The sequence below is a fragment of the Camelus dromedarius genome, chromosome 10, assembly GCF_036321535.1.
Source record: "Camelus dromedarius isolate mCamDro1 chromosome 10, mCamDro1.pat, whole genome shotgun sequence".
Taxonomy (NCBI): domain Eukaryota; kingdom Metazoa; phylum Chordata; class Mammalia; order Artiodactyla; family Camelidae; genus Camelus; species Camelus dromedarius.
This window is the reverse complement of record NC_087445.1, coordinates 66481559-66507381: the sequence shown is the minus strand read 5'-3', so window position 1 is coordinate 66507381 and position 25823 is coordinate 66481559. Positions and strand designations below refer to the sequence as shown.

Sequence of the window (25823 nt, the reverse complement as noted above, 5' to 3'; positions counted from 1 at the left end):
CAGATAATTCCAAAACTTAACACTTCTAATCACATGCAGCACTGAAGTTTTCAGCAATATTTTAATGTTAGTTACTTTTTAAAATAAACTGGCACTATTTAGTTGTTTGTTTTATAAAATTCCAATCCAAAGTTCAAAAACACTGGAATTCCTACAAATTATCTTTTCTTATTTTTTTTATGGTGGGAAACTCAAATTTGTTGCTTTTTTAAATACAGAGGATCACAACATATCTTATAGAGATAAAGTACTAACTTAATGGATCACACATCCTGTCCCAAGACTTTCCTGGATATTGCCATCAAAGCTTGTTAAAGCCAAGTTCCATTTTACAAAAGCAGCCATAAAAAGAAAAATACTTCCTGGTTCTTTCTTTATGAATCAAAAAAAAAAAAATTAATCCTGGGTTCAGATACAGGCTGCAGGCCAAACTTTCCCTATAATTACTTATAATAAGTTGATATTACATTTATTTTGGTTCAAAAAAATAATTTTTAAAAATTTGGGCCATTCTAGGAAAGAAAATGACTAATATTCTAAAAATATTGATCAAATTAGAAATAACAATGTACCAGCTGACACAAAGGATATAGTTTAAACTCAATGCTGATACTGTTTATTAATAAACACTGATTAATACTCATGTCTACAGATTTTAACGACTGTGATTTCATGACTTACCAAAGAAATCACAAAAAGTTTTCTTTCACAATTAACCACATGAAATAGATTCATTTAAAAAAGAATTTGTTTTTGAAAACAGATTCACAGACTAACACAATGCTTTTAAGAAAAAAAATTAAAAACTTGCTAAAGCATATATATGTCCCTTATGTGAAAATCGGTCTATCCACACATAAGTAGTTTTCCAATAAGCAGACTGGAATAACCCAAGGGTGGATAACATTTTTATACTGAATTAAGGTGCTCCGTTCTGAAGTGAACAGATATGCCCTCCCGCTAACCAAGGATGATGGTAATTTGGCACATGAGCTTTAAGGCACTCCCCCACCACAAGAAATGACGCTTCCTCTTTTTGGAAACTCCCTCCTAACCCTTTTAGACATCTTCACCCTCACCCAGAAGCCACCATCCTCCACTGTCCTTACACAATTTCTGTCAATAAAAACAAAAGGTCAAGTCCATAGTAGCATATGCACTACATGTGGACCAGAAAAGTTCAGTATTTTCCATCTCTACTAAAGAATATGTGGTGAAATTCTTAGATTAAAAGGCAATACCTTTATGGCCTTGGTAGTCCAACAGCATGGTGTTTTCACCTATAATCTCGACTTTCTCACACCACTGTTTTCCAGAATGAAAAGGCACAGTCTCGGATCCACTTAAAGGTGAAAGTGACCTAGATCTCATATTGGACATAAGAGATGATGGACTAGAAGAGTGAGATGATGGTGGCATCTTTGCTTTGGAAATTTTTTGCTGAGGTCCTTTCTTCATTGCAAGAATAAAGCCAGGTATCCATCAAAACCTGTAAGAGTTTTCAGTATATTTAACCAGATTAATTTTTAGAGCTATCAAAACTCTTATATTAATCTATTTCTAGAATTTTCAAGACTACAAAGTTATAAAGTCAGAGGCTACATACAGATGCTAGAACCCACAATACCGCAAGTGGATGGGAGTAGACACTATTTTAAACACTGCTGATTACCCTGCCAGAGGGAAAAGAGACCTCCAAAGGGTCTTATACTGGCACATACTCCAGCCATAAGTCTTACCCGTCATTTTGGTTCTCAATTTATTGGACTGAGCTAGTCACAATGCCTCTTCTACCCACAAGGGGTCCTAAAATGCAGGAAGCTGGAAATATGTGGCACTCAGCAGTACTTCATACTGATATGCACTCTCTCCTTCCTATAACAGTTTCTGCCTTTGGTTTCTGGGACACCACACTCTCCTGGTGTCCTGTTGTCTCCCTGGCTACTTCCTTGGCCTCCTTTGCTGGCTACGGCTCTCCTACTCAATCTTTAAATGTCAAAGTTCCTCAAGTCTCTTCTGGTCTCTCTCTAATCTTATTTTAGACAATCTAATGCACATCCATAGTTCCCAGTGCCACTGTATACTGATACTTATATCTTCAATCAAACCTTTCTCTGAATTCCGGACACCTATTCCCAGCTGCCTACTTGATATCCATTGGCATCCTGAATCAACATGTCCAAGCTGAATTTATTATTTTCATTCCTCCCTCATTTTCCTCCCATCCTGTTCCTCCTTCAGTGTTCCCTAACTAGTAAGCAATGCTCATGGGAATAAGCTGGAAACCTGGGAGTCATTCTGGATGCTTCCTTCTCCCTTCTTCCCCTACTTAACCACTCACCAAGTTTTGTCAATTCTACCTCATAAATATCTCTCAAATTAGTCTACTTCTTCCCATCTCCACTCTCGTCCACTCTAATCCATGCCCTCAAGTGGCTATAACAGCTTCTCACTGATCTGTCTACAAGCTCTCTTGCCTTCCTCCTCCATCACTACATTGCAGTCAGATAGCCAGAGTGATCTATTTAAAAACTTAATCACTCTGTAATAAATGAAACATTTACCATGGCCTATGAGGTCCCCTGTGATATGGCTCTGTCTCTCTAGCTTCACATCTGTTACTGCTTCCCTCAACTCTGTGGGCTCCAGCTACATGGACCCCTACACATAATTTCTCCTGCCACAAATGCTTGTCCTCAGTCTTTTTCTTTTCTTTTTTAACCTTTTACCTTTAAAATTTTACCATCTCAACCATTTTTAAGCACACAGTTCAGTGGCATTAAATAAAGTCATAATGTTGTGCAAGCATCACCATCATCTATCTTCTCATCTTGTAAAACTGAAATTCTATACCTATTAAACAATTCCTCCCCATTTCTCCTGCCCCAGCTCTTGGCAACCACCACTCTATTTTCCATTTTTATGATTTTGACTACTCCACATATTTCATATAAGTGGAATCATACAATATTTGTTTTTCCATGACTGGCCTATTTCACTTAGCATGTCTCCAGGGTTCATCTGTGTTACAGCAAATGTCAGAATTTACTTCCTTCTTAAGACAATAATATTCCATTGTATGCATATACAACATTTTGTTTCATCCATCAATGAACACTTGGGTTGCTTCCATGTTTTAGCTATTGTGAATAATACTGCTTGGCCATAGGTGTACAAATATCTCTTTAAGACCTTGCCTTCAATTCTTTAGGGTAAAGACTCAGAAGTGGAATTGCTGGATGATATGGCAATTCAATTTTCAGTTTTTTTGAGGAACTGCCACACTGTTTTCTACAGCAGGTGTACATTTTATATTCCCACCAACAGTGTATGAGGGTTCCAATTTCACCAAATTCTTGCCAACATTTGTTATTTTTTGTTTTTAACTGTAGCCATCCCAGTGGGTATGAGGTGGTATCTCACTGTACTTTTGATTTGCATTTCCCTAGTGTTTAGTGATGTTGAGCATCTTTTCACGTGCTTATTGACCATTTGTACATCTTCTTTGAAGAAATGTCTACCCAAGTCTTTAGCCCAAAATAGGGTTGTTTGATTTTTGTTGTTGGTTCAGTTTTAGGAATTCTCTTTATATACAATCTGGATATTAATCCTTTATCAGATATATGATTTGCAAAAATTTTCTCCTATTCTGTGAATTGACTTTTTATTCTGTGATATTGTCTTTTGATGCTCATTTAAATTTTCTTAAGAAGTTGAATTTATCTATTTTTTCTTTTGTTGCCTGTGCTTTTGGTGTCATATCCAAGAAATTATTGCCAAATCCAATGTCATGAGACTTTTGCTCTGTGGTTTCTTCTAAGAGATTCATAATATGAGGTCTTACATTTAGGTCTTTGATGCATTTTGAGTTAATTTTTGTATATGGTATTAAACGTCAAACTTCATTCTTTTGCATATGGATATCCAGTTTTCCCAGCACCATTTTTTAAAAAGACTGCCCTTTCCCCACTGAATGGTCTTGTCACTCTTGTCAAAAATCATTTAACCACATACGGGACGGTTTTTATTTCTGGGCTTTCTATTCTATCCTGCTCTATGTCTGTCTTTCTGTCAGAACAATGCTGTTTTGTTTACCGTAGCTTTGTAGTAAGTTTTGAAATCAGGAAGTGAGTCCTTTAGCTTTGTTCCTTTTTAAGATTGTTCTGGCTATTTGGTGTCCCCAGTCTCATCATATTCATCCTTAGTCTTTCTTCAGAGATCAGCTAAATTGTTGCTTTCTCAGGAAAGCCTCCTCCATAGGGAGACTAAATAAAGTACTCAGTTATATATTCTTAATCAATCTATTTTTTCCTCGGAGAGTCATAGTTTGCTATATTTATTTATTATTTGCTTAACATCTGTCTCTCCACTGGACTGTAAGCTCCATGAGAGCTTGTTTTGTTTACTGTCTCCCTAGTCTAGCATAGTGCCTGACACCTAGCAAGAACTCAACAAATTACTTGTTGAATAATGAATGAATAAATGAAGTTACTTTCTACTCATCCCTCTCCCTCACCCATCAAGACATTGATTCTAGTTCTGAAATATTTCTAAATTCATTTCTATCTTTATAGCCACTGGCCTAGATCCAACTTTATCATCTCGCTTAGACTATTATGATACTTTCTTAACCAGCTTCCAATCTTCCTTTACCTCACCGTCAAGTCAATCTCCACCTTTGACTCACTTAACATCATAAAAACAAAGAATTTTGATGGTTCTCACTGCCTGTAAGTCTAAATAAACATTTCAGCATCATAGATAGGACTCACCACAATCTGCCCAACTTTCTAGCTAACCTCTTACTCCTCCTCATCACGCATCCTGCACTCCGGTCATCTTTTTATTATTATCTGGACACAGCATGAGTTTCTGCTCATGAATTTCCATCTCCTTAAAATGGTATCCTCTTCTTCCTCTCTACCAACTGAAATGTCACTGTATTTGCAAAGGCTTTCCAGAAATCCACTTCCTTCAGGTAGAATTAATAGTTCCTGCTCATTATCACACTGAATATACCTCTATCAGAGAACTTGTCCTACTATATATATTTATGCTCGCTCAGCATGTAACATCCACAAGTTGAGGGATAATGCCTTATTCATCTCTGAAGTCCCAACACCTCAATGGTAGGTTATGAATGTACCTCACATTTTACAACTAGAATTCAATCTGTGTGGAAATCTTACTTTCAACAGTGTGCATATTCTCTCTGTACATGAATGCGTGTCTATGTTTCTGTTGCAGTATATTATACATATAGATAAGTGCACAAATCATAAGTGTGCAGCTCCATGAATTTTTATACAGTGAATACAAGCTGTGTAACCACTATCCAGATCAAGAAACAGAATAATACCAGAACTCCAGAAGCCCTCTTGTATCCTCTTTTAAGTCATTAATCCCCACACATGGGTAATCAATATCCTGACTTCCAACACCAAATTTTTAAACTATTTTTACTTTAAGGAAATGAAATCATAGGCTATCTTTTATATTTGCTTTCTTTTGTTAAACATTATGCTTTCTATATCATTCATGTTTGTTTCATGCTATTTGAAAAACATCTGATCACTTCAAACTCCCATGCCTACTATTGCTTGCCAAAAAAATCAATTTCATTGAAGTTTAGGTCTTCCAGAAGGAACTAAAGCATTTTTTAATGAAAAGGAACTTAGCCAACTTCCTTTACTTTTTATATAAGAAAATTAAGGTCCAGAATGGTAAACAATTTGGTCAGACACAGTGCTGGCTGGAATAACGATGAGAATCCTTTCTCATCTCAAATGAATTTGTAAGTCGAGTTACATAATTAAATAGTAGAATGTTAGTTCTATGAAAGTAGAGATATTGTTCACTGACGTATTCCAGGCCTATAACAGAGCCTAGAAGATAGTAGATAATTAATATTCATTGAATATTTTATTCATAGAAAACATGGAACCAATAAAATGCTATTCAGTACTTCAACAAATGGATATCATCATGAGCAATATTGGTCGTTAATATGAAGAGTCCTAATTTACAAGGTTACGTTTATGCAAAAAAGATTTTCATGATATACAATTGCTACTACAAGTACATTTAGTCTAAAAACATTATAAATATTATAAATCTGACAAACTTTTAGACCAAAAAAATCTTATAAGATGTATAGGTCTTGAGCAAGGCTGCATTAACAATGATCCTATTTGTGCTCAATATCCATAATGCCTCCTGCTCTTACTACTTAAAATGTGAAGACATAACACAAGTTATTTTTTAGAAAAGTAGTTTTGAATCCAAAGATTTTGGGTAGCTCAAATATTAATGCCATACAATTGGTATTAGATAGAAATATAATGGTTTGAAGTGTGAATATCTTCATATATAATAAATACCCCTTCACAGGTATGTATATGGGTATTATTTATATAGGCTGGTATTATAAAGAAATTTATTTTTTAAATGGTTGGAACACATGCAATATAAAGGAGATGCAATGTAAAGGAGAGCTGCCATTAATACAGCGAATCAATCAACCAACACTTAGCAGATGACGATATAGTTATTCTAGGAATGCTGATCTTGCCAAAACGTTTCTGGAATTCCTCTTTGGGTCCTGCTTTCAGAATTAATTTAAAAGTCTCACAAGAAAACTAGGGCCATCACTTCAGCACACTTTGTTTTTATTTTCCCAGTTTGATTCTTAACCTTATCATGTGTCAAACACTGTGATAAGCTCGTACATATATCATCACATTAGAGGATTAAATACAACTGTATGAAATATGTGTTATTATCTCCGATTTTAAAGATTAAGAAGTTTAAAACTTTGTTCAGTCTCATAACTAACTGGTTAAGCTAAGACTTGAATCCTGATCTGATTCCAAAGCTCATGACTTCATTATCATGTCACATCGCTGACTGAGTTTTCTGGAGACCAGACCATGTTCAACTCACTCTCTAGGGCCTACCATGGGTACCTTACACAAAACAGACCATAAACAAATGCCACTAAATGACCTTGACTAATAGATGACATATACTATAAAAACAATTCCTGAAGGAAAAACAAAATTTAATACAACAATATCATCATGACCTCACAATCTAGCTTCTTAAGATGACTAATTTGAAGGAAACCAAACCTGCTACATTTGTTTTTAGGTGATTATTATTCCACAGTTATACAGTACAACATGTTCCACAAACTTATGTCTTTACTTTCTCTTTCGTTTTTTCATGTCAAATCACCCACATGGATCAGAAAAGCTTCCCCTCAATTCACATAACAATTTATGCCATAGCCACAAGGCTTTGGGTCCTAATTTCACAAGTGTGGTAAGCAATTTTTGTGTCACCATCCTGCCAAGGCAAAAAGTCTTTAAGTAATAGCATTGATTCTGTGCTAATCTGCACTGGTGTTCTTTCTAAATAATAATACACACGAGTTTGAAAGAGCTAAGAGGTATGTGCTTTAATAGTAAGATTTTATTCATTCCTAAATTAAATATAGTTTTCAAAAAGGCAAGAGATTAAATAAACAAAAGAGGGAGGTACAGGGCCCAGTTATCACTTCTTTATGTCTATGTCTTTCTCTACCCCACAACATGGCAGAAAATAACAAAATAAGAATGACAGTGTGCTACATGCTACAGAGATATGCTTTATATATTTTTTAGTTTCTTGGTTTAAAAAATGCACATCCTGTACTTTTATGCAATGCAATTATTTTCAACCCGCATCTTAATCTTATTTCTAAATTCTTAAAATACTGAGCCATCCTGAATTCCTCTCAGAACATCCTAATGACCAAGACTCTTTGGGCCTCACTAGACTATCATGAGGTCCTTTACCTCTCCTGATTAGAAAAACTCTTACTTATAGAGTTAAAAAAATATTAGAATGGATTCCAGAAATCTAAATCAACTCCTTCCTTTAATGAATATAACAGGAAAGATTAAGTGGTGGTTCCAAAGTCACAATGCATTTCCAGATCCCCTTCCAGGGTTACCATAGCTCTTGTAAAGCTGGGAAATACGATCTCATAGAAGAGCTAACTCAGTGAAATGGGCTTAGGGATTTACCGTGCTGTAGAAAGGCTGGCATTATTTCAGAGACCATCACCTGGTGGTAGTAAAATCTTGAACCACAATTTTAAGGGAGAGATGGGGATGTTATTTGACCTAGGCTGTAGTTTGCAATCATATAAACAAAGACCAAGCAATAGAAAAGAGAAGACAGAGCTGAGAGGTAGGGCTAGAGTGTGTGAATGGACAGGATAAAGAGAAAACAAAACAAACAAAACAAGTCCAAAGCTGGAGATACATTTTGAAGGCCCAGAAGGTGGGCCTTCTGCAGAGCAAGAGAAAGCCACTGGAATGATGTGATAACGATCATATAACCAGGCATCCTGTCTTTCTCAGACTCAAGATACTTGCCCCGATCTAACAATCCCCTCCATCATAGCTTAGTAGAGACCACAACTCCATGTCTATCTAGCCTTCCCTAACATTCCTAATTTTCCATCTTCTTCTCTGATCTTTTCCAAATGAGACAAATCTCAATAATCCCCAAACTTTCCATTTCTCTTCCAGCCACTCCAATATGCAAATGTCCGTCCCCATTTCTTGACCTCCATATCCCTCTCCACTGCATCCCACAGCCCTTTAATCGCATCTCAGTACTTTCCATGTAATTTTACTTCACACAATACCCTCAGACCCATTTAAATACTCTTACTCTCTAAGTTCTTTCAAATACCCTGATTCCCATTCCTCTCTAAAGGCAATTCTCCCATCCTGTGCTTGTCAACCTCTGCCTCCCAACCTCTGCCTCCCATCCTTTCCACAGATTCTGTTCCAATTCCCTCACACAGTTATTAGTCTCCTCCATTTCTCTACAGTTCTTTCCAGAACCCTGCCTCAACACTTCTAAAATCCATCTTGATTTCCCAAACTGCTCAATGAGCAATATTCTGACATCCTAATCCATTCCAATACTCTGACTTCTGTTTATTCCCCTCTTCAAACAAAATACTCAAACCTCCACCCAACCCTCTTATCTGAGCCCAATTGCCTATCTACTTGCCTTTCCCTTCTAACAACCCAACATCTGTGTCCTTCTCCATCCTATTAACATCCTAAATTCTCCTCTCACATCTCTCTCCATTCTACTCAGGTATCCGAAAACCCAAGCTTCCCATCCCTTTCCATTATTTTATTTACTCATTCAATTTTATTTATCAACTTTTATGTGCCAAGAACTGTGCTAGGCTCTAAGAATATGAAAATCCCATCCAAGTTATTTTAAATTCTAAATCAGTTAATACATGCAAAGGACTAAAGGACTTAGAACTGAATCTGGCACAGAACGTACACTCAAAAGTAATTAGTAACTATTTTCACAAATGAGTAAACATTTGCTCAGGAAGATTAAGGAACGTGCCCAAAGTCACAGAGCCGGTAAGTAACACAAGGTGGTAGAATAAAGACTTGAAACCAAGTTTTGACTTCAAAATGCACCTGTCCCTTAACCGTTATACAACAAAGTATTTGCTTTTCCCCTCCTTTTAACATTTCTTCCCAAAATCCTAACATTTTTCTCTGTGTACTGCATTCTGCGCCATCCTATGACGCCCGTCCGGATACCCAAATCATCCCGTATCCCTCTCATTCCCCACAGACATCTGGCTCACCTCAGCCCCTCCCTCCTCCTCTCGGTGGCGAGACGCCCACCCTTCTCGGCGCCGCACCCCCGCGTCCACACCTACCCACACTCTCCTCCTCTACCCCAACCGCCCCCGCACCACCCTCACCCCTGACCTCGCTTCTCATCCAAACCTCCCTCCATCATCCTCCCCACGCCCGTTCCGGGCCCTCCCCTCCTTCCCATCCAATCCCAATCCCCAGGCATACGCCCCCGCCCCGAATCCATCCCACACTCTGTCCAGGCCTTCCTGTCTTCGCCGCCGGCCCCCACCACTCGGTCCAGATGCCAGAGAACGGCCTCGACCAGGCCTGGCACTCACCGCGGAGGAGCCGGGCCGAGTGGGCCCGCGGGACCAAACCGGGCGGAGACGTGCCGGTCGTTCCCTTTAGGCGCCCAGCGGCGCGGCCGCCATTTTGTTGTGTTGTGCCGGTTGCCGTGGGGCGGTGCGAGCGGTATGGGCGGGGTCTGAAGCGGCCACGCCCCTCCCCGGAGCAGGGGGCGGGGCCTGGCTTCCCGCCACGGGGGCTGCGGGCGCGCAAAGGCGCGCGGGAGCCCGGGAACCCGCGAGAGGCGTGGTTTCCTGCTGCAGCCTGTAGGGCGGCTCGTCTTTCTCTGAGGCGAAGCGGCGGTCGCCTCACACCCAGGTTCCGACACACTCTTTGGAGTCTGGACCACTGGACGACCTGAGGGACCGACGAAGCGCTGTCGCCAAGCTTCCGCACTTCGGTGCGTGGCCTTGCACTAGTGTGCCTCGCAGCAGGCTCCTCCTTGCACGGTCCATTTCTGAGGCGAATTCTCTTCTTCAGGGACCAGAGAAGCCAGACGTGGATGGACCGCGGAGCGAACGCGCTTGGGCTCCAGCTGCCACCGAGGTTAAGGGAATGAGAGCATCCTGGGAGTCCTGGCGGAGAATATTCCTCTGGTTGTGACAGGGTAGCCGAAGCAAGAAACAGTTGAAGAAATACGGGTGGGACTTGCCTGAAAGGGCTGCATTTCGCCACGTATGTTCAACAGATAATTTAAGAGAATTTAGCAGAGACTGTGCTGGGTGCTATGGAAATCCAGTGAACTTATTAAAATGTTATCACCAAGGGCATCTTCCTCAATTCCAGTCATTCCAAGCTCGTACCCTGGACATGGACAGTGTCACCATCAGAGGTTGCACCATCTCCAGAAATCGCCAGTGTAGGCACTATATCTCGTTTATCATAATTCTCCAATCTTAACAGCGTGCTTGCTCAAAAGACCCCCGCGTCCTAAAACAGTTCACTTCGCTGTGACCTCCAATCCCTAGGTCTTAATCATTTTCTCACGATCAGTTGGTTTCTTCATCAGAGAGTTCGTGATCCATCTGTGGAACACTATTTTAGGCATTTCCTCTCCCCGTGCCTCAATTTTCTCAACTATAAAATGGGACAATCCTACCTACTTCCTACAGTTATCCTGATAATTACAAAAGTTAATGCATGCGAAAGAACTTAGAACTGTTCTTTCTTCTAAGTTGTTTCGACATGCCCAGTAATAAGTTCTCAATATGTTTTAGTTATTATTAGGCAAAGGTTTCCCAGAAGTGATGCCTCATCCTAAGGCCTGAAAGAGGCAAAGAATTTAATCGAGTATGGGAATGGGGAAGAATTTGCTTGGCAAAGGGAAAACCTTGGGCAAACCCCAGGAGAAGAGAGGAAGAAAAGACCTTGGCAATGAGCTGGGCATTAAGTAGATCAGTATGACAGCCAAAAGTCGAGTGTAGAAGCTAAAGCTGGAAGAGAGGCCTTATAAACCATATTCGGACTTGTAATTTTTCCTAAAGGCAGAAATGGGTTCAGGAGTAGGAACTTCAAGTGTCTTCCAACAGAGGGCGTTACTCACCTTCAGATTTATGTGATGCTCCTCTCTCCCCCACTATGCAACACAGAAGGAAGCCCTTAGAGTTGTAAAAAAGCCAAAATTCATGAAAAGCTCCACATTTCAAATTGAAGATGTATCCTTTATTAAAAAAAAAAATCTAAGTTTAGATGACATTTATTAGTTAGGAATGTGTACATTGCTGAATTTCAGTTCTATTGTTTGTTTTGACTCTCATTTCTTTTTCTCTTTTCCACCAGAGAATTGGATTTACTGTGTACCTCACTGCTTTGCCCCTCAAAGTCTGCAGTGATGTTCAGGTGGGATCCACTATCAAATCATGGTATGCTGGTGTAGTTCATTATCAATCTTATGAGTAGCCGTCAGAAATGTACACAAAATCCAGAGGATGGTGCAAAACACTTATTTTTCTCTTGAGTAGTCTTCAGCCCCTTCTTGCCCAACTTTCCTCCTTCATCCAGACACAGTACCTTTTGCTGGTGTCTAGCACGGTGAAGGCCTTGGATAGACCTCAGGCTTTACAGCTGTCTGAGTTGAAACCTTTCTCTAGATAATTTGAATATTAACTGCCTCTCTTAGTATGCCAAAAGAAACTCTCCCCAAAACAGGAGTGAGGATAGGAAAGGATTGAGGGCAACTCTTTGCACACTAATTTGTATTTATCTGATAACATGAAGAAGTTGTTACTCTTCTGAGTTGCATTTTCAATACAAATACTAGCCATGGCAGAATAACCTATCTATCCCTCAGTTATTTTCTTCAAATGATAGCAAAGCTATTCTGTTTGTTTTAACTTCGTGTTTCACAATCCAGTTTAATCATTTTGCAAGTTTGCTCTAGAGGAGAATCAGACTAGGTTGTCTGGCAGGGATGATGGCTTCCATTATTGCCATTTCCTTCTGTGACTTGCAAATGTGAATTTGAAAATTAACTGAATTACAAATATATTTTAAAATAAATGCATATTTTTAATAGAGTATGGTATTAAAAAATCACGTGCTATATCTAAATCCAAATTCTGCACTGGACACCTATGAATATTGTTATGTGTAAATAATCTGACTCTGTGAAAGAATATAGGATGATCTGCCACTGTCTGCAAAATACCAAATTCCTTGGGCTTGGCTTGCAAAGCCCTTGATAATCTTTTCCTCAGTATACTGGGTTTTCTTTTTTTTGTTGTTGTTGTTGTTCATCTCTCCTTGCTCTCTCTTTATTTGTTTTGTCTAAATATATTAAAACCCTATTATGTGCCAGGTCTGTGAGAAACCAGTGGTGAAGGAGACAAAGTTTCTGCTCTCAAAGAGATTGCAATCTAGTGGGAAATACAGAAAAGTAAGACACTTTCATAATGGAATAGAGTTAGAGATTTGGTGTTGTTCTGTGTCAATTCATATGTGGTTTGAGGTCCAGAGTGGGAGAGGCCTACAATGTCCAGGGATTTATAACAACCCTATTCAGGTTAACCTTGGGCTGTTCCAGTGCCAAGGTTTGTGGAGACACTGTGACTTGATGAATTTGGGACCTGATTTGTGAGTTTGGATCTATTCTGAAAAGAGTGAGGATAGGCCTTAGGTACTCAGGTCCAAACCAGACCAACTCAGGCAAACCCTGAACTCCTGTGTCTCTAAACTATACCACCTGAATCCAAACTGTTATCATTCACCTCCCTCAGGCCAGAATGTTGGTCCCATGTGACCAAAAAATATTTTAAGCTATAAATTCTAATAAGTGCCTTCCTAATTTTACAGCATTTATACATTAATATTTTGAATTTCTACAAGATGGAAAGCCCCCCTTTTTTTCCAGAAGAATTCCAGCTGATACGTATAGATGAAATGACCTAGTTAGGAAATCTCCATTTTGGTAACATTCAATTTATCTGATTCAGACAAGGATAGTTAATAATTACTAAAACCATTATGTAAAGTATTGTTGGTGAATAAGATACTCACTTGGTCTCAAAATATCACCACACGAATTACTTATTAATTACAAAGGGGAAGGTACCTTTACAAAGGGAACTGAGGGAAGGGAAACTAAGTCACTTTTTTTTTGGCATCCTTTCCAAATCCCATTATAATGATAGTAAAGATATCATTAAAAGGGAATAAGTTCAGGATAGCATCAAAAAAGGGAAGTGAACTCAAGACAAATTTCTAGAAGAAGGAAAGATGAGTTTGTATTGACAGGTAAATCAGAGATGAAGTTGCTATCTACATTGGGAGACAGCTCCAATGGAAGTGGGAGACACAAAAAAGCTTCCCTCTGCTGAATATAACCCAGCCTACTGAACATCACTACATGGGCTTCCTAGAGGCAACTCAGGTTCAACATGTCCAAACTAAACTTATCTCTGTCCCTCCCTTGCAGACAAAACTATTCCCCGCCCCAGCAAAAAAGTATCTCATATCACTAACTGCTCAAGCCAGAGACCTGAGAGTCATCCCTGACTCTTCTTCTCTTTTACTATTCACAACCAGTCACCAAGTCCTGCCTCTCAAATAGGACCACTACTGTCAATTCCTACCACCCCATCCTACCATGTTGTCTGGACATGCTGTCCAGAGGACATACATCTCAACCCTGTCTAGTCAGGCTTGTTTCCACCGCTACATTAAAGTTCTTATCAAGATCACCAATGACTCTAATGGTACCAAAACCAATGAAAAGTTTTCTTAGCTCAAAAATTAAAGTTCTGGCCAGAAACAAAATTTACTTTATAAACAAATTCCCTATACACTTGGAAAGCTCAATTCCACAGAAAAGTTCAAATCTTTGTAAACCCCTCCACCAAACTCTTTTCTAGAGCTGGAACAAACTGTAAAACTGTTGGATTTTGACTATCCTTTCCTTATTAGAAAAGTGTTCCCAAGGGTGAAACTGAGAGAGCAGCAGAAATAAAATGAATGCTTTGTATTTATTCTACTAACATTAATTGAGTTCCTACTATATACCAGGCATGGTATTAAGCACCTTTGCCCCATTTAAAAAGCTTACTTATTAAAGTGTAAGTTAAATACCATACAATTCACTTGTTTTAAGTGTACAGTAATTCAATAATTTTTTAGTAAATTTACAAATTTGTGAAACCATCATTGTAATCAGTTCCCTCATGCTCATCTGCATGTAATTCCCATTTCCAGCCCTGACTCCAGGCAACCACTATCTACTCTCCATTTGTATCGATTTGCCTTTTCTGGACATTTATTTAACAAGGTTCAAATTTACCCAAGATAGTTTAGTAAAAGGATCAAAATACCAAAATGTGGGCAGGGTTAAAGAATTAAATAAAGGGATGATAAATTACCCAGAGAGTAGAAACTAGATAAGGAGCCATAATCATCTCTTGGACTACAGAGGCAAGAAGTAGAAAGGGTAACTGCTGTTACAAGATGTCATGAGAATTGGAGGTACCACATGTAAATGACTTGGCCCATTGTCTGAACTATAGGAATTACTTGAGAAATTGTTGTTAATGCTATTAATGTGAATCTAGTCACCCCAACTATATGGGAAACTCCTTGAAGTCAAGGGATATGCCTTATATTTCATATAGCACCCAGAAGAAATCCCTCAACTTTGCAGTTTCATAATACCACTTAATATTAATGGAATTTCCTCTTATTTAATCTATCAAAATAACTTCTTGAAAATAGCAAGATTATACAAAACTGGAATATAGTAATCAGAGACAGGGAAACTAAGGCCTTTAGTAATTCGTGAACTAAAAAGCTAAGATCACATGAATCCCCAGGAATAATAGCCAGTGTCACAAACCAAGGATTGATAGTCCATAAAAACTTTCCCAGATTCTTTTCAACAAATTTGTGTAATGTAAAACCTAGAGAGAATCCCAGATTCAATTATATCATCCGGCTAAACTCCTTTCATTTATAGTTTACATTATCATTTTAAGTCCTAAAAGATAAAGTTATTTTCTTACATAAAAATGGTCAGGCTCTAGTGTTTAGTCATTGGCTCACGGCTGCTTGGAAAGAGCATGGCCTTAGCTTGAAAACTAAGATGGGTCTTGAAGGCATTACCAGCTGGAGGCTGTCAGCTAACATGTCCCTGGTAACTGATGGCAAGTTGTTTCTTCAAGGGTAATCTGAACAACCCACTTCCATGACTGCCTCACTGCTGTTGACCACTGAAGACACTATTCTGTTGCCAAAGTGCATAAGGTATGTGCTGAGGGTGTAGGTTCCTGATGGCAACAGTGCTTTTGTTATTTGAGGGAGGAGTCTCCTGAGTCAGGAGGTCCTGGCCTCTTGTCACTGTTGTTTTCCTTATCCAGTTTTATGAGATGTAATTTAGTTTCTTGTCATTGTTAATGCTAATCATCACTGAAAACAATCAAAATCGTACTCCTGAGGTCTTGTCTCTCACTGTCCCATGGAGATTTGAGCATTTTTAACCAGCCTGTTATTAGGGTTTCCTGAGGCTCAAGCATAAGTCTATTGAAGCTGAGCCCAAGAAAAGTCAGAATGGTAGATAATGTGCTGTTATCAGAATCATCTTCCCAGCTCCATGTAGCTCAGTGCATGAGCTTGAGTTCATCTTAACTCTCTCTTATAATGATTTCTGAGGATGTCTTTAGTAATTAGGCCTTAGCTGGCCTGCACGTAGGGTGACATTTAGGTTCCAGCTTGTACCCTGAAAGGATAAAGTGAAAGAGACCAAACTGAACCTTCGGAAGTGACCCCTTAGAAGAGAACCTATTTCTAGTTCAGTGGTTCTTAGCCTTGGCTGCATGTTTAATCATCTGAGGAGCTTACAAATACTGATGTCTGTCCACCTCTCCTCCCTGGGATCTTAACTTAATTGGTACAAGGTATGGCCTAGGACTCAGGATTTTGAAAATCTCCCCAGATTATTCTTTAGTACAGCCAAGACTGAGAACCACTACTCTAAAGAAGCTAAAGAAGCATCATTTGGCAAAATCGGCGAGTGAGTTGCTCATTTCAATATGTTAAACTCATCTATTCAGTAAATAAGGCAAATATAACTCAGCTCTGCCTACCAGGTATGGCTACATTTCAGTAGGGGAATCCAGACAAGTAGAATATAAAAAGAAAACGACAGAATTGTAGGGAAAGTGTTGAAAGTCAGTTAAGAATAGAGTTTTAAAGGCAGACGCAAGTTTATTATCCTCTTCAAGGCAGATAAAGGAAGCATTCCAGGAAAATATGGTTTTTAAGCTGAGGCCTGAGGACAAGTAGGAGTTAGTCACATGAAGAAGTTGGGAATAGCAGCTAAAGCAAAGGGAATAGATAAGTTGTGCAAGACCAAAGATACTTGAGAGGGTATATCATCAGTAGGGCTAGACCAGAGTTGAGCAATAAAACCTTGAACTAGGTGCCACAGAAGAAGGGGCTGGATAAGCTGTTTTAGGTGTTTAATCTGTAGATCAGTTTGAGGCATATGAATAGCATTGTCTTAACAGTATTAAGTTTTCTGACTCATAAACATGGGATAGCCTTCCATTTAATTAGATTTCTTTAATTTCTTCAACATGTTTTATGATTTTCAAAGTATAAGTTTTGTGCTTCTTTCATTAAGTTTTTTCTCAAGTATTTTATTTTCTTTGATGCTGTGGTAAATGGAAATGTTTTCTTAATTACATTTCAGTTTAGTCATTGCTGCTGTATAGATATATAATTGATTTTTATATACTGATCCTATGTCCTGCAACCTTGCTAAACTTATTCTTTGTTCTAATTGGTTTTTTTTTTTAGTGGGTTCCTTAGGATTTTCTATATGCAAGATCATGTTATCTGTAAATAGATATAGTTTTACTTCTCCCTTTCCAATATTGATGCCTTTTATTTATTTCTCTCACCTAATTATCCAGGTTAGAACCCTCAGCATAATGTTGAATTAAAGTGACAAGGGTGGGCATCCTTACTGAATCAACATGCTGTACACCAGAAACTAACACAACATTGTAAATCAACTATACTTCAATAAAAAAAATTTTTTAAACTCAGTTATTGGAAGAGGTAGGAAAAAAAAATGGGAAGCAGGCACCCTTGGTTATTTTTTGTTTTGTTTTGTTTTGTTTTCCTGATCTTAGGAGGAAAACATTTAGTCTTTCACCATTTTAGTATGATATTAACTATGGATTTTTCATAGATACTGTTTATCAGATTAAAGAAGTTTTCTTCCATTTCTAGTTCATTGAGTTTTTTTTTTAATCATGAAAGAGTGTTGAATTTTGTCAAACACTTTTTCTGTGTTTGTTGAGATGATCATGTGGGTTTTGTTTTTTATTCTATTAATATTGTGTTTTACATTAACTGATTTTGGGATGTTAAACTAACCTTGCATTCCTGAGAGACATCACACTTCATCATGGTATATAATCCTTTCTATGTGCTGCTGGATTTGGTTTGCTAGTATATTATTGAGGATTTTTATATCTATATTCATAAATGGTATTGTTCTATAGTTTTCTTGTCTTATGGTGTATTTGTTTTTGGTATCAGGGTAATACTGGCCTCATAGAGTGAGCTGTGAAGTGTTCCTACCTCTTCTATTTTTTGGAAGTGTTTGAGAAGAATTGTTATTAATTCCTCTTTATATGTTTGATAGCAGTTCACCAGTGAAGCTGCTGGGGCCCAGGCCTTTCTTTGTAGGTAGTTTAAAAATTGCTGTTAATTGGATATTTAGGAATACGTTGTTTAATTTCCACAGATTTGTGAATTCCCCAAATTTCTTGTTATTAATGTCTAACTTTGTTCCATTGTGATCAGAAAACATACGTGACTTCAATCCTTACAAATTTATTGAGGCTCGTTTTACAGCCTAGCACATGAACTATCCTGGAGAATGTTTCATGTGCACTTGAGAAAAATGTGTATTCTACTCTTGTTAGGTAGAGTGTTCTACAGATGTCTTTTAGGCCTAGTTGATGTATGGTGTAGTTCTAGTCCTCTTCTGCATAGTTGTTCTATCCATAATAGAAACTATTATTGTTGAATTATCTATTTCTTCTTTCAAGTTCTATTTCTCCCTTCAATTGTCAGTTTTTGCTTCACATATTTTGGGGTTCTGGTGGTAGGTATACGTCTGTTTATAGTTATTATATCTTTCTGATTTATCTATCATTATAAAATCTCTCTTTATCTCTAGTAATATTTTTTGTTTTAAAATCTGTTTTGTCTTACATAGTATAGTCACTCCAGTTTTCTTATGGTTGCTGTTTGCATGATGTATCTTTTCCCATCCTTTTACATTTAACCTATTTTTATCTTTGAACCAAAAATGTATATCCTACAGCAGCATATAGTTGGGTCTTGTTTTTTTATTCAGACTGAAGTGTCTATCTTTTGATTGTATAATTTAATTTAGTCACATTTAATGTTATAATTGACATCCCTAGATCTACATCTGCCATTTTTTTGGTTTCTATATGTCTCATGTATTTTTTCTTTCTCTATTCCTCCTATGGCTTTCTTTTACATTAAGTAAATATTTTCTAGTATTAGTATTTTAATTTACTCTGTTTTTAAAAGTTATTTTCTTAATGATTGCTCTATGGCTTACCATATACATCTTAACTTATCCAAATATACTTCATAGTTATACTGATCTAATTCCAGTGATACACAGAAATGTTACTCATGGAAATAGCTGTATTTCCTGTTTTCCTCATTTATGCTATTATTATTATATTTATTATCTGTGTATATATTACAAACACACCAATGCTTTGTTATAATTGTTACCTTATACAATTAAAGTTTATTAAAAAGTTGACAAAAGAAAAGAGAGCATTTGTAAAATATGTCATTTAAATTTGATTTATGCCATTTAGATTTGATTATTCTGTAAAAAGTCCTGATCAGTCTCAAAATGCAGTATTTAATCATAATTTTCATGCATTTAATTATTATTTCATTTATCATATATACAGAAGTGGCTGTAAAATATATAAGTAGAGCTTAAAGAATAATAACATAATTAATACTTACATATTTACCACCCAGGTTAAGAAATGGAAGCCTTCTGTGTACCCTTAATGTGCCTGTTCCCTGTATCATTTCCCACCCTCTTTCCCAAAGGAGGATGGCTTTTATATTAATAATTCTGACTTTTATACTAATAATTTCCTTGCTTTTATTTATAGTTTTTCCATGTATATGTTTATCCTTAATTAATGTAATGTTTAGTTTTGAGTAACTGAGTAGAAAGCCAAACTTAGCTACTTAAGGAAAGGTCAAGATATTATTTATATTTATATTTATATTTATATTATTATTTATTTATATTTATATTATGCCATTATTAGATGAAGGACCCCTAGGGTAGATAGGTGTATGGTTTCTGGATCATAACCTGGTTTTATCTCCAGGGTATGTACAAGAGCCATTTCTGAATATGTCAGTATACATGGTCATGTAGCAAGTAAGTACATAAATCACTGCTATTGGGCCTTGCTAAGGAATAGTGCAGATCAGGAACAGAGAGCAGGAATTTCATCAGAACACAATAACAGCAAGCCAGATACAGATAAGAATCTGTGTCAGTCTCACGTGGGCATTCTGACCTCAAATTAGAAAGATGCTATAAGAGCAGTATGAATCTGGATAATCCTCAACATATCTGTCCCTTGAGTCTTGCCTGCTTTAAATGTTTGGGTTTTCCTATGCATCTTGTGCACGTCTGTCATCCTAGACTTTCCCTTCTCTACTCTGTCAAAAATATCCTTTTGCCTCCCTCTTTCATTGGACCTCCTATTACCTGTATCCTATATATTTATTTTCTTGGTTTATTCTCTTATTTTAGTAGAGCACATTCTCTGGTGGCACATTAAAATAGGGTATATAGAAGGCAATTTTTTTTTTAAATCTTGCATTTTAAAAAATGCCTTTTTTTCAACTCTCACACTTGATGGATAGTTTGGTAGAATACAGAATTCTACATTAGAAGTAATTTTCCTTTAGAACTTTGAAGATATTTCTCCGTTGTCTTCTTGTTTCCCATGTGGCTGTTGAAAAGACTAAACCATTCTCCATTCTAATTCCTAATCCTTTAAACTCCTAATCCTTTATATGTCATCTCTCTCTCTGTCTTTGGAAGCTAGTAAGATCTATTTTTTGTCTTCCAGGTCTCAAAACTTCCAAATGATGTGCCCTGCTATCAGTATGTTTTCATCTTTCTGCTTGGCACCTGGAAGGTTCTTCCGATCTAATAACTCTTGTCCTTCTGAAAAATTTTCTTAATTATTTCATTGACAACAACTCCCTCCATTCTTCTGTGTTCTCCCTTTCTACTTTCATTGTTCATCTGCTGTGCCTCCTAACCTGGTCCTCTAATCATCTTATCCTTTTTATTTTTTTTTTTCCTATTTACCATCCCTTTGTCTTTTTGCTTTACTTTTTTGGAGATTTGGTCAACTTTATCTTCCAAAGTTTTTTATTTATGCTATCATGTTTTTAATATACAAAAGCTCATCTTGTTCTTTGAATGTTCCTTTTAATGGATTTTGTTCTTGCTTCGTGGATGCAATATTTTCCCTTATCTTTACAAGAGTATTCATGAAATTTTTTGTGGGGAAGGGGAATAGTCTTCTTCATTTTGCATAACTTGTTTCTCCTCCAAGTTTTCCCCTGTCCCAAATGTTTTATCTTTATATTTTATGTTAGAGACTTTCTTTAGATGTCTGACAATTCTTTGATGTTTGATCTGTTATGGGGGAAGGAGATCTTCAGAAGTTCAGTTTTGAATATGTTAAGTTTAAGATGCAATTAGATATTCAGGTGGAGATTTTGAGTAAAGCACTTAGATATACACCTCTGGAGTTTAGAAGAGAGGTCCAGGGAATGAAACTTAAGTATGTTGGTGTGTATTCAAATCCATGCAATTAGTTGAGATTACCTATGCATAAATGTAGGTAGAAGAAGATAGAAAAAAGGCCTGAATCCTGGAGCACTCCAAGATTTAGAGGGAGAGTTTCCTGCTGAAGATATAAATTTAGAAGTCATCATTAGAGATGGTATTTGAGATAATGATTTTCCTCCTCGTGAGGAAAACTAAGGGAATTACAGTTTGTGATGATAACTAAAAATAGTCAAACAGTTCAAGTGGAGAGTTTGATGAATTCTGTATCTTTGATAGAAATACAAGTAAGTACTTTCCTCATTTTCCCTTTAAATGCTAAACTATACAGCAATCTACTGATTTTCAACCAAGGACCATTTTGCCCTGCTCCCTACCAGGGGACATTTGTTTTCACCACTGACATCTAGTGGGCGGAAGCCTGGCATGTTGCTAAACAGCCTACAAGTACAAGGCAGCCACCCAAAACAATCATTTACCCCCAAATGTCAGTAGTGCTGTGGTTGAGGAAACCTGATTTAACCTCAGTTGTGCAATTTTTTCTTCCCATTTGTCACAAGATAGGGGAAAAACTCTAAAAGTTTCAGTATTAGGGAATGTCAAATGTTTGTGGCCGATTTTAGTTATATAGTACTGATAACAGTATGAAATTTGACCAGGAACTTTTTTGGCTCCAAATCTTTGTCACTGCATTTGTTCCTTCATGGTGATAATGTAAGTCCATACATAGGACTGAGTACAAACCAAGAAACACAAATTGTCCCCTTGTGGCCAAAGTTTTGAATCCTGTGTGACGAGAGTTGACATAGGTTAAACATGGCCTTGAAATAAAGTGTGTTTTTCCTTCAGATGGGTTCAGTTACTGAGACAATTGGCCAAAAATTAAAACACAGCAACAGTCAATCTCATCTGAGATAAGAGTATTTCTGACATTCTTGGTCTGCAAATGTTCTGAACTGAATTGATGCCAGACTTATCAGTTGCACCAGCTGCACTCTAAAGTCATTTTTACATTAAATCATCCTTTTCAGTACATTTTTGCCTAGGAATTTTCCTATCGTTGCTTCCGCCTAACATAGGTCAGACAGAGGTTTAAATATTAGCCAACTGGCCCCAGTTCAGAATAAGTTCTTGCAACAGCATATATGTCAGCAACATCACTTCCATGAGACTGTCCATTCACTATTCATACAATTCCATTAGTCCAAACAAACTGATGAAGTCTAGCTTTGCAGTTATGAGGCTCCTGTGCTTTTGTTTTTAAATTTATGCTTCCACCAGGACAACATAGTGGAGAAGAGAATCCCCCAAAATGGAGTTGAAATGATGTCAGGAAGGGGGCTGGATGCTGGGCTGCCACAAAATGACATATGTTCACTTCATCTATCTGTCAGTGATCATGTTATGCTGGAAAATTTTTCCTGTGTCCAATAAAATCTGCCTTTTCTGAATAGCAAAACAAAAATCTAATGATTTTATGGTAGATCATTTTTAAAGTTGCTATTGTAAACGAATGTTTGACATCTCAGACTTTCATCAATTTCTGCTTGCATTTTAACTTTAGAGAATAATTTTGCTAATTCTTTGCATAGAGTGTAGAGAACACTTAGTAGGTCATAAAGAGCTGTCAACATCCTCAGAGTGAGGGCAGCAAGGTCAAACTGTCCTTCATTTCCCTTCTAGACTCTTTAGCATGGCATTCAAGACCATACACAATCTGCCCTAAACCATCCTTTCAACGTCATCTCCCTTGGCCCACTGGATGATGCATTCATTTATTCATTTATTTGGCAACAATTTATTGAGTGTCTAAGTGTCTTTTTTAGGTGCTGTGATAACTTCTGGGTGTATCCCCATTGTATACGTTAGACCCAGTACCCATCCTCATGAAACTGTAGTCTAGAGGGGAAAATAGACAAGTGAAGGGCAATTACAAAACTCATCACCCTAACCACCAGCCATCCTGACTACACCTAGAAATGTAGTTTGTGATGGGTCTGTGCATGCAATTGAATGCAGACTTGAGGGAAGTAAGACAGTAATAGCGTCCTACTTTCCTTGCCCATGTCCTAGTCATTGATGGGTCATTTCTAGTCCAAAAGTTCCTGGAAACACTTCAGCATTTGGGAGTCTGCCTTGGGATTTCAGATCTGCTCTAAAGTGGATCAGTGCAGGCCTCATGGGCACGATTCAAACTGGACTCATTCTGGGAAGCCTCCAACAGGTTACGTATCTGAGACATTCCACGCTGAGTCAGGATGATAGTCCCCTCTCATGCTCCTTAAATCTAGAATGTTTTCTGAGAGACAGAGCCTGAGTCAGGGAGACACTCTCATGCAAGCGGTTTATTGTGAGACTTCTCTCCAGAGAAACCTGCAATCAGTGAGGGAAGCAGGACAGGAGAGAAACTAATCAAAGATGTGGTTTCGACCAAGGCCTAGCCTCAGCTTGATCCCATGAGGGGCTCTATAGCATGAATGGTACCACAAGGTTGTCCCACCTTGAGGCAAGGGAGCCAGTCTGTTGTACCCCAGAATCAGTTAGTTATTGACTATAGGCCAATCCCAGGGAGAGGATGTAACTTCCCAGGCATTTTTGGGCAGGCTGTCTCCCATGTCTGAGACGAATTACCTGGAGAAGGGAGCAATCAGGAAACGTTAGCAGTCAACGCTTACAGCATCTGTAGGATAGGTACACCAGGCCCAGTAAAGGGGATCTGGTCAGGGCATCAGTTGTATCTACTATACCTGGAAAATGTTCAAGACCAGAGCAGCCTCCAAATGTTTTGTATCTGTGTCCAGTTTTGAAACATTTTCCTAGAGACTCCCATTTGGGTGTCTTCTCTGCTTTACTCATCAAAATCAAGTTTCTCTGCTTTGAATTCCAAAATTACCTGTGGACATTAAAAGGTTATCATCTCAGTTCTTAGGTTTCCTTCTCAGTGATCCTACTATCTGACATTAATAATTAACCTGAAGACTTATTTAACCAAATTCTTCAAGCTGAGTTCACAAAAAGGAGGGCAGTTTCAAGGAAGGTTGTATCAACAGTTTAATCCTAACCCAGCCATGGACATTTTAAGCATAGTGTGTATTTTTTTCTACTTGGAAAGAAGTTGGGGACAGGAGCAAATGTAAGTGAAGGATCCTATTTTAATTTGCAATGTATTTTGGTTGTGTTTTTATAGAAAACAGAATTCAGTCAATGCCACATGAAATTAACTTCCTAGTTCTGAAAACTCCAAGGGAATTTCCTCTTTGTTGTCCAGTGTTATTACCCTGTTTTTTAGTGTGTGTAATTTGTGACCTAGCATGACTTAAATTCTAATACTCTATTTTCACAGGCTGTTACCCTTGCCCTGGGTAAGAGTGATTTTACTGATTGGTAGTTTGATTAAAAATTCAAGACAGAAGTGTGACCCCTATTTGCACTTTTTATAGAGGATGCTATTAAACATTGCCCTGCCTGCAACTGATCAAAATCATTTCCATCTGTCTCTTTGAAATTTCATCCTTAGGTTGCTTGCGGAATGCTATTCTGGCTTTATCATAGATAATAAAATTTTGAGGAAAAAAAACACTGTTGGGGGAAAGGTATAGTTCAAGTGGTAGAGTGCATGCTTAGCACCCAAGAGGTCCCGGGTTCAATCCCTGGTTCCTCCTCCAAGCGGAAATCAATGAGGAAACCTAATTACCTCCCCTTCAGAAAAAACATATTGTTAAATATAAGAAACATTGCTAATTTGAACTAAGTGACAACCATTAAAAATTATGTTGTATTAAAGATTGACTCTAAATTTCACTGTTTCAACAGATATGTTGTCTCAGCACCTAAAGTATTCTATGTTGGAGCCTCTGAAAATGTAGTAATTCAAGTTCAAGGATACACAGAATCTTTTCCAGTGACCATTGCTATTAAAAGTTATCCTGACAAAAGTTTTACATATTCTTCTGGCCAAGTTTATTTATCTCCAGAAAATAACTTCCAAAGCTCTGCGAACTTAACTGTATGTATTCTTCTTATATTTTCTTTTACATACCAAATATTTCTTTGTAAAACCTACATATAGATGGTGCACTGGTTCTTTTTACATATCTGGATAAAAATGTGATACATCACACTATTAAGTGAGTTCACTAGTTGGTGAGAAATAAGGGTCATATGTTTACACATGTAAGTAGATGGGAAATGTTAAATAGAGAATCTGCTTCTGATATGGGGGCAATGTACAGAAATGTAAATTTTTTTTGAGTAAAGGCAGATTTATTTAGGGAGATACACACTGCATGAAGTATAGGCTGTTTCAAAAGGCAAGAGAAAGGCCATGAGGTGTGGGGGTTGGGTGCTCAGGTTAAAGTAAAAGTAGGTCCACACTCCACAGACAGAGTACAGGCTGTCTCCAAAGAGGAGGGAGAGAG

The 25823-nt window shown here is 37.7% G+C and overlaps 1 protein-coding gene and 1 long non-coding RNA gene across 7 annotated transcripts in view; one reads left to right on the top strand and one right to left on the bottom strand.

Moving 5' to 3' along the window:
- The window catches only part of CNTRL (centriolin), a 75745-nt gene extending 65606 nt beyond the window's left edge, over positions 1-10139 (bottom strand). For all 6 annotated transcript variants that reach the window (XM_031450351.2, XM_064490475.1, XM_064490474.1 and 3 more), the window contains exons 1-2: positions 10013-10139; positions 1242-1489 (exon numbers count right to left, since the gene is read on the bottom strand). In XM_031450351.2, the coding sequence (XP_031306211.2) occupies positions 1242-1458 (217 nt within the window). In that variant the 5' untranslated portion in view covers positions 1459-1489; positions 10013-10139. The remainder of the gene's footprint in view (positions 1-1241; positions 1490-10012) is intronic.
- A 719-nt stretch (positions 10140-10858) lies between these two features.
- Positions 10859-25447, top strand: LOC135322308 (uncharacterized). The gene is made up of 3 exons (XR_010382802.1): positions 10859-10878; positions 11799-11881; positions 25219-25447. It is a non-coding gene; the product is annotated as an uncharacterized LOC135322308 (long non-coding RNA).
- Positions 25448-25823: the final 376 nt, after the last annotated feature.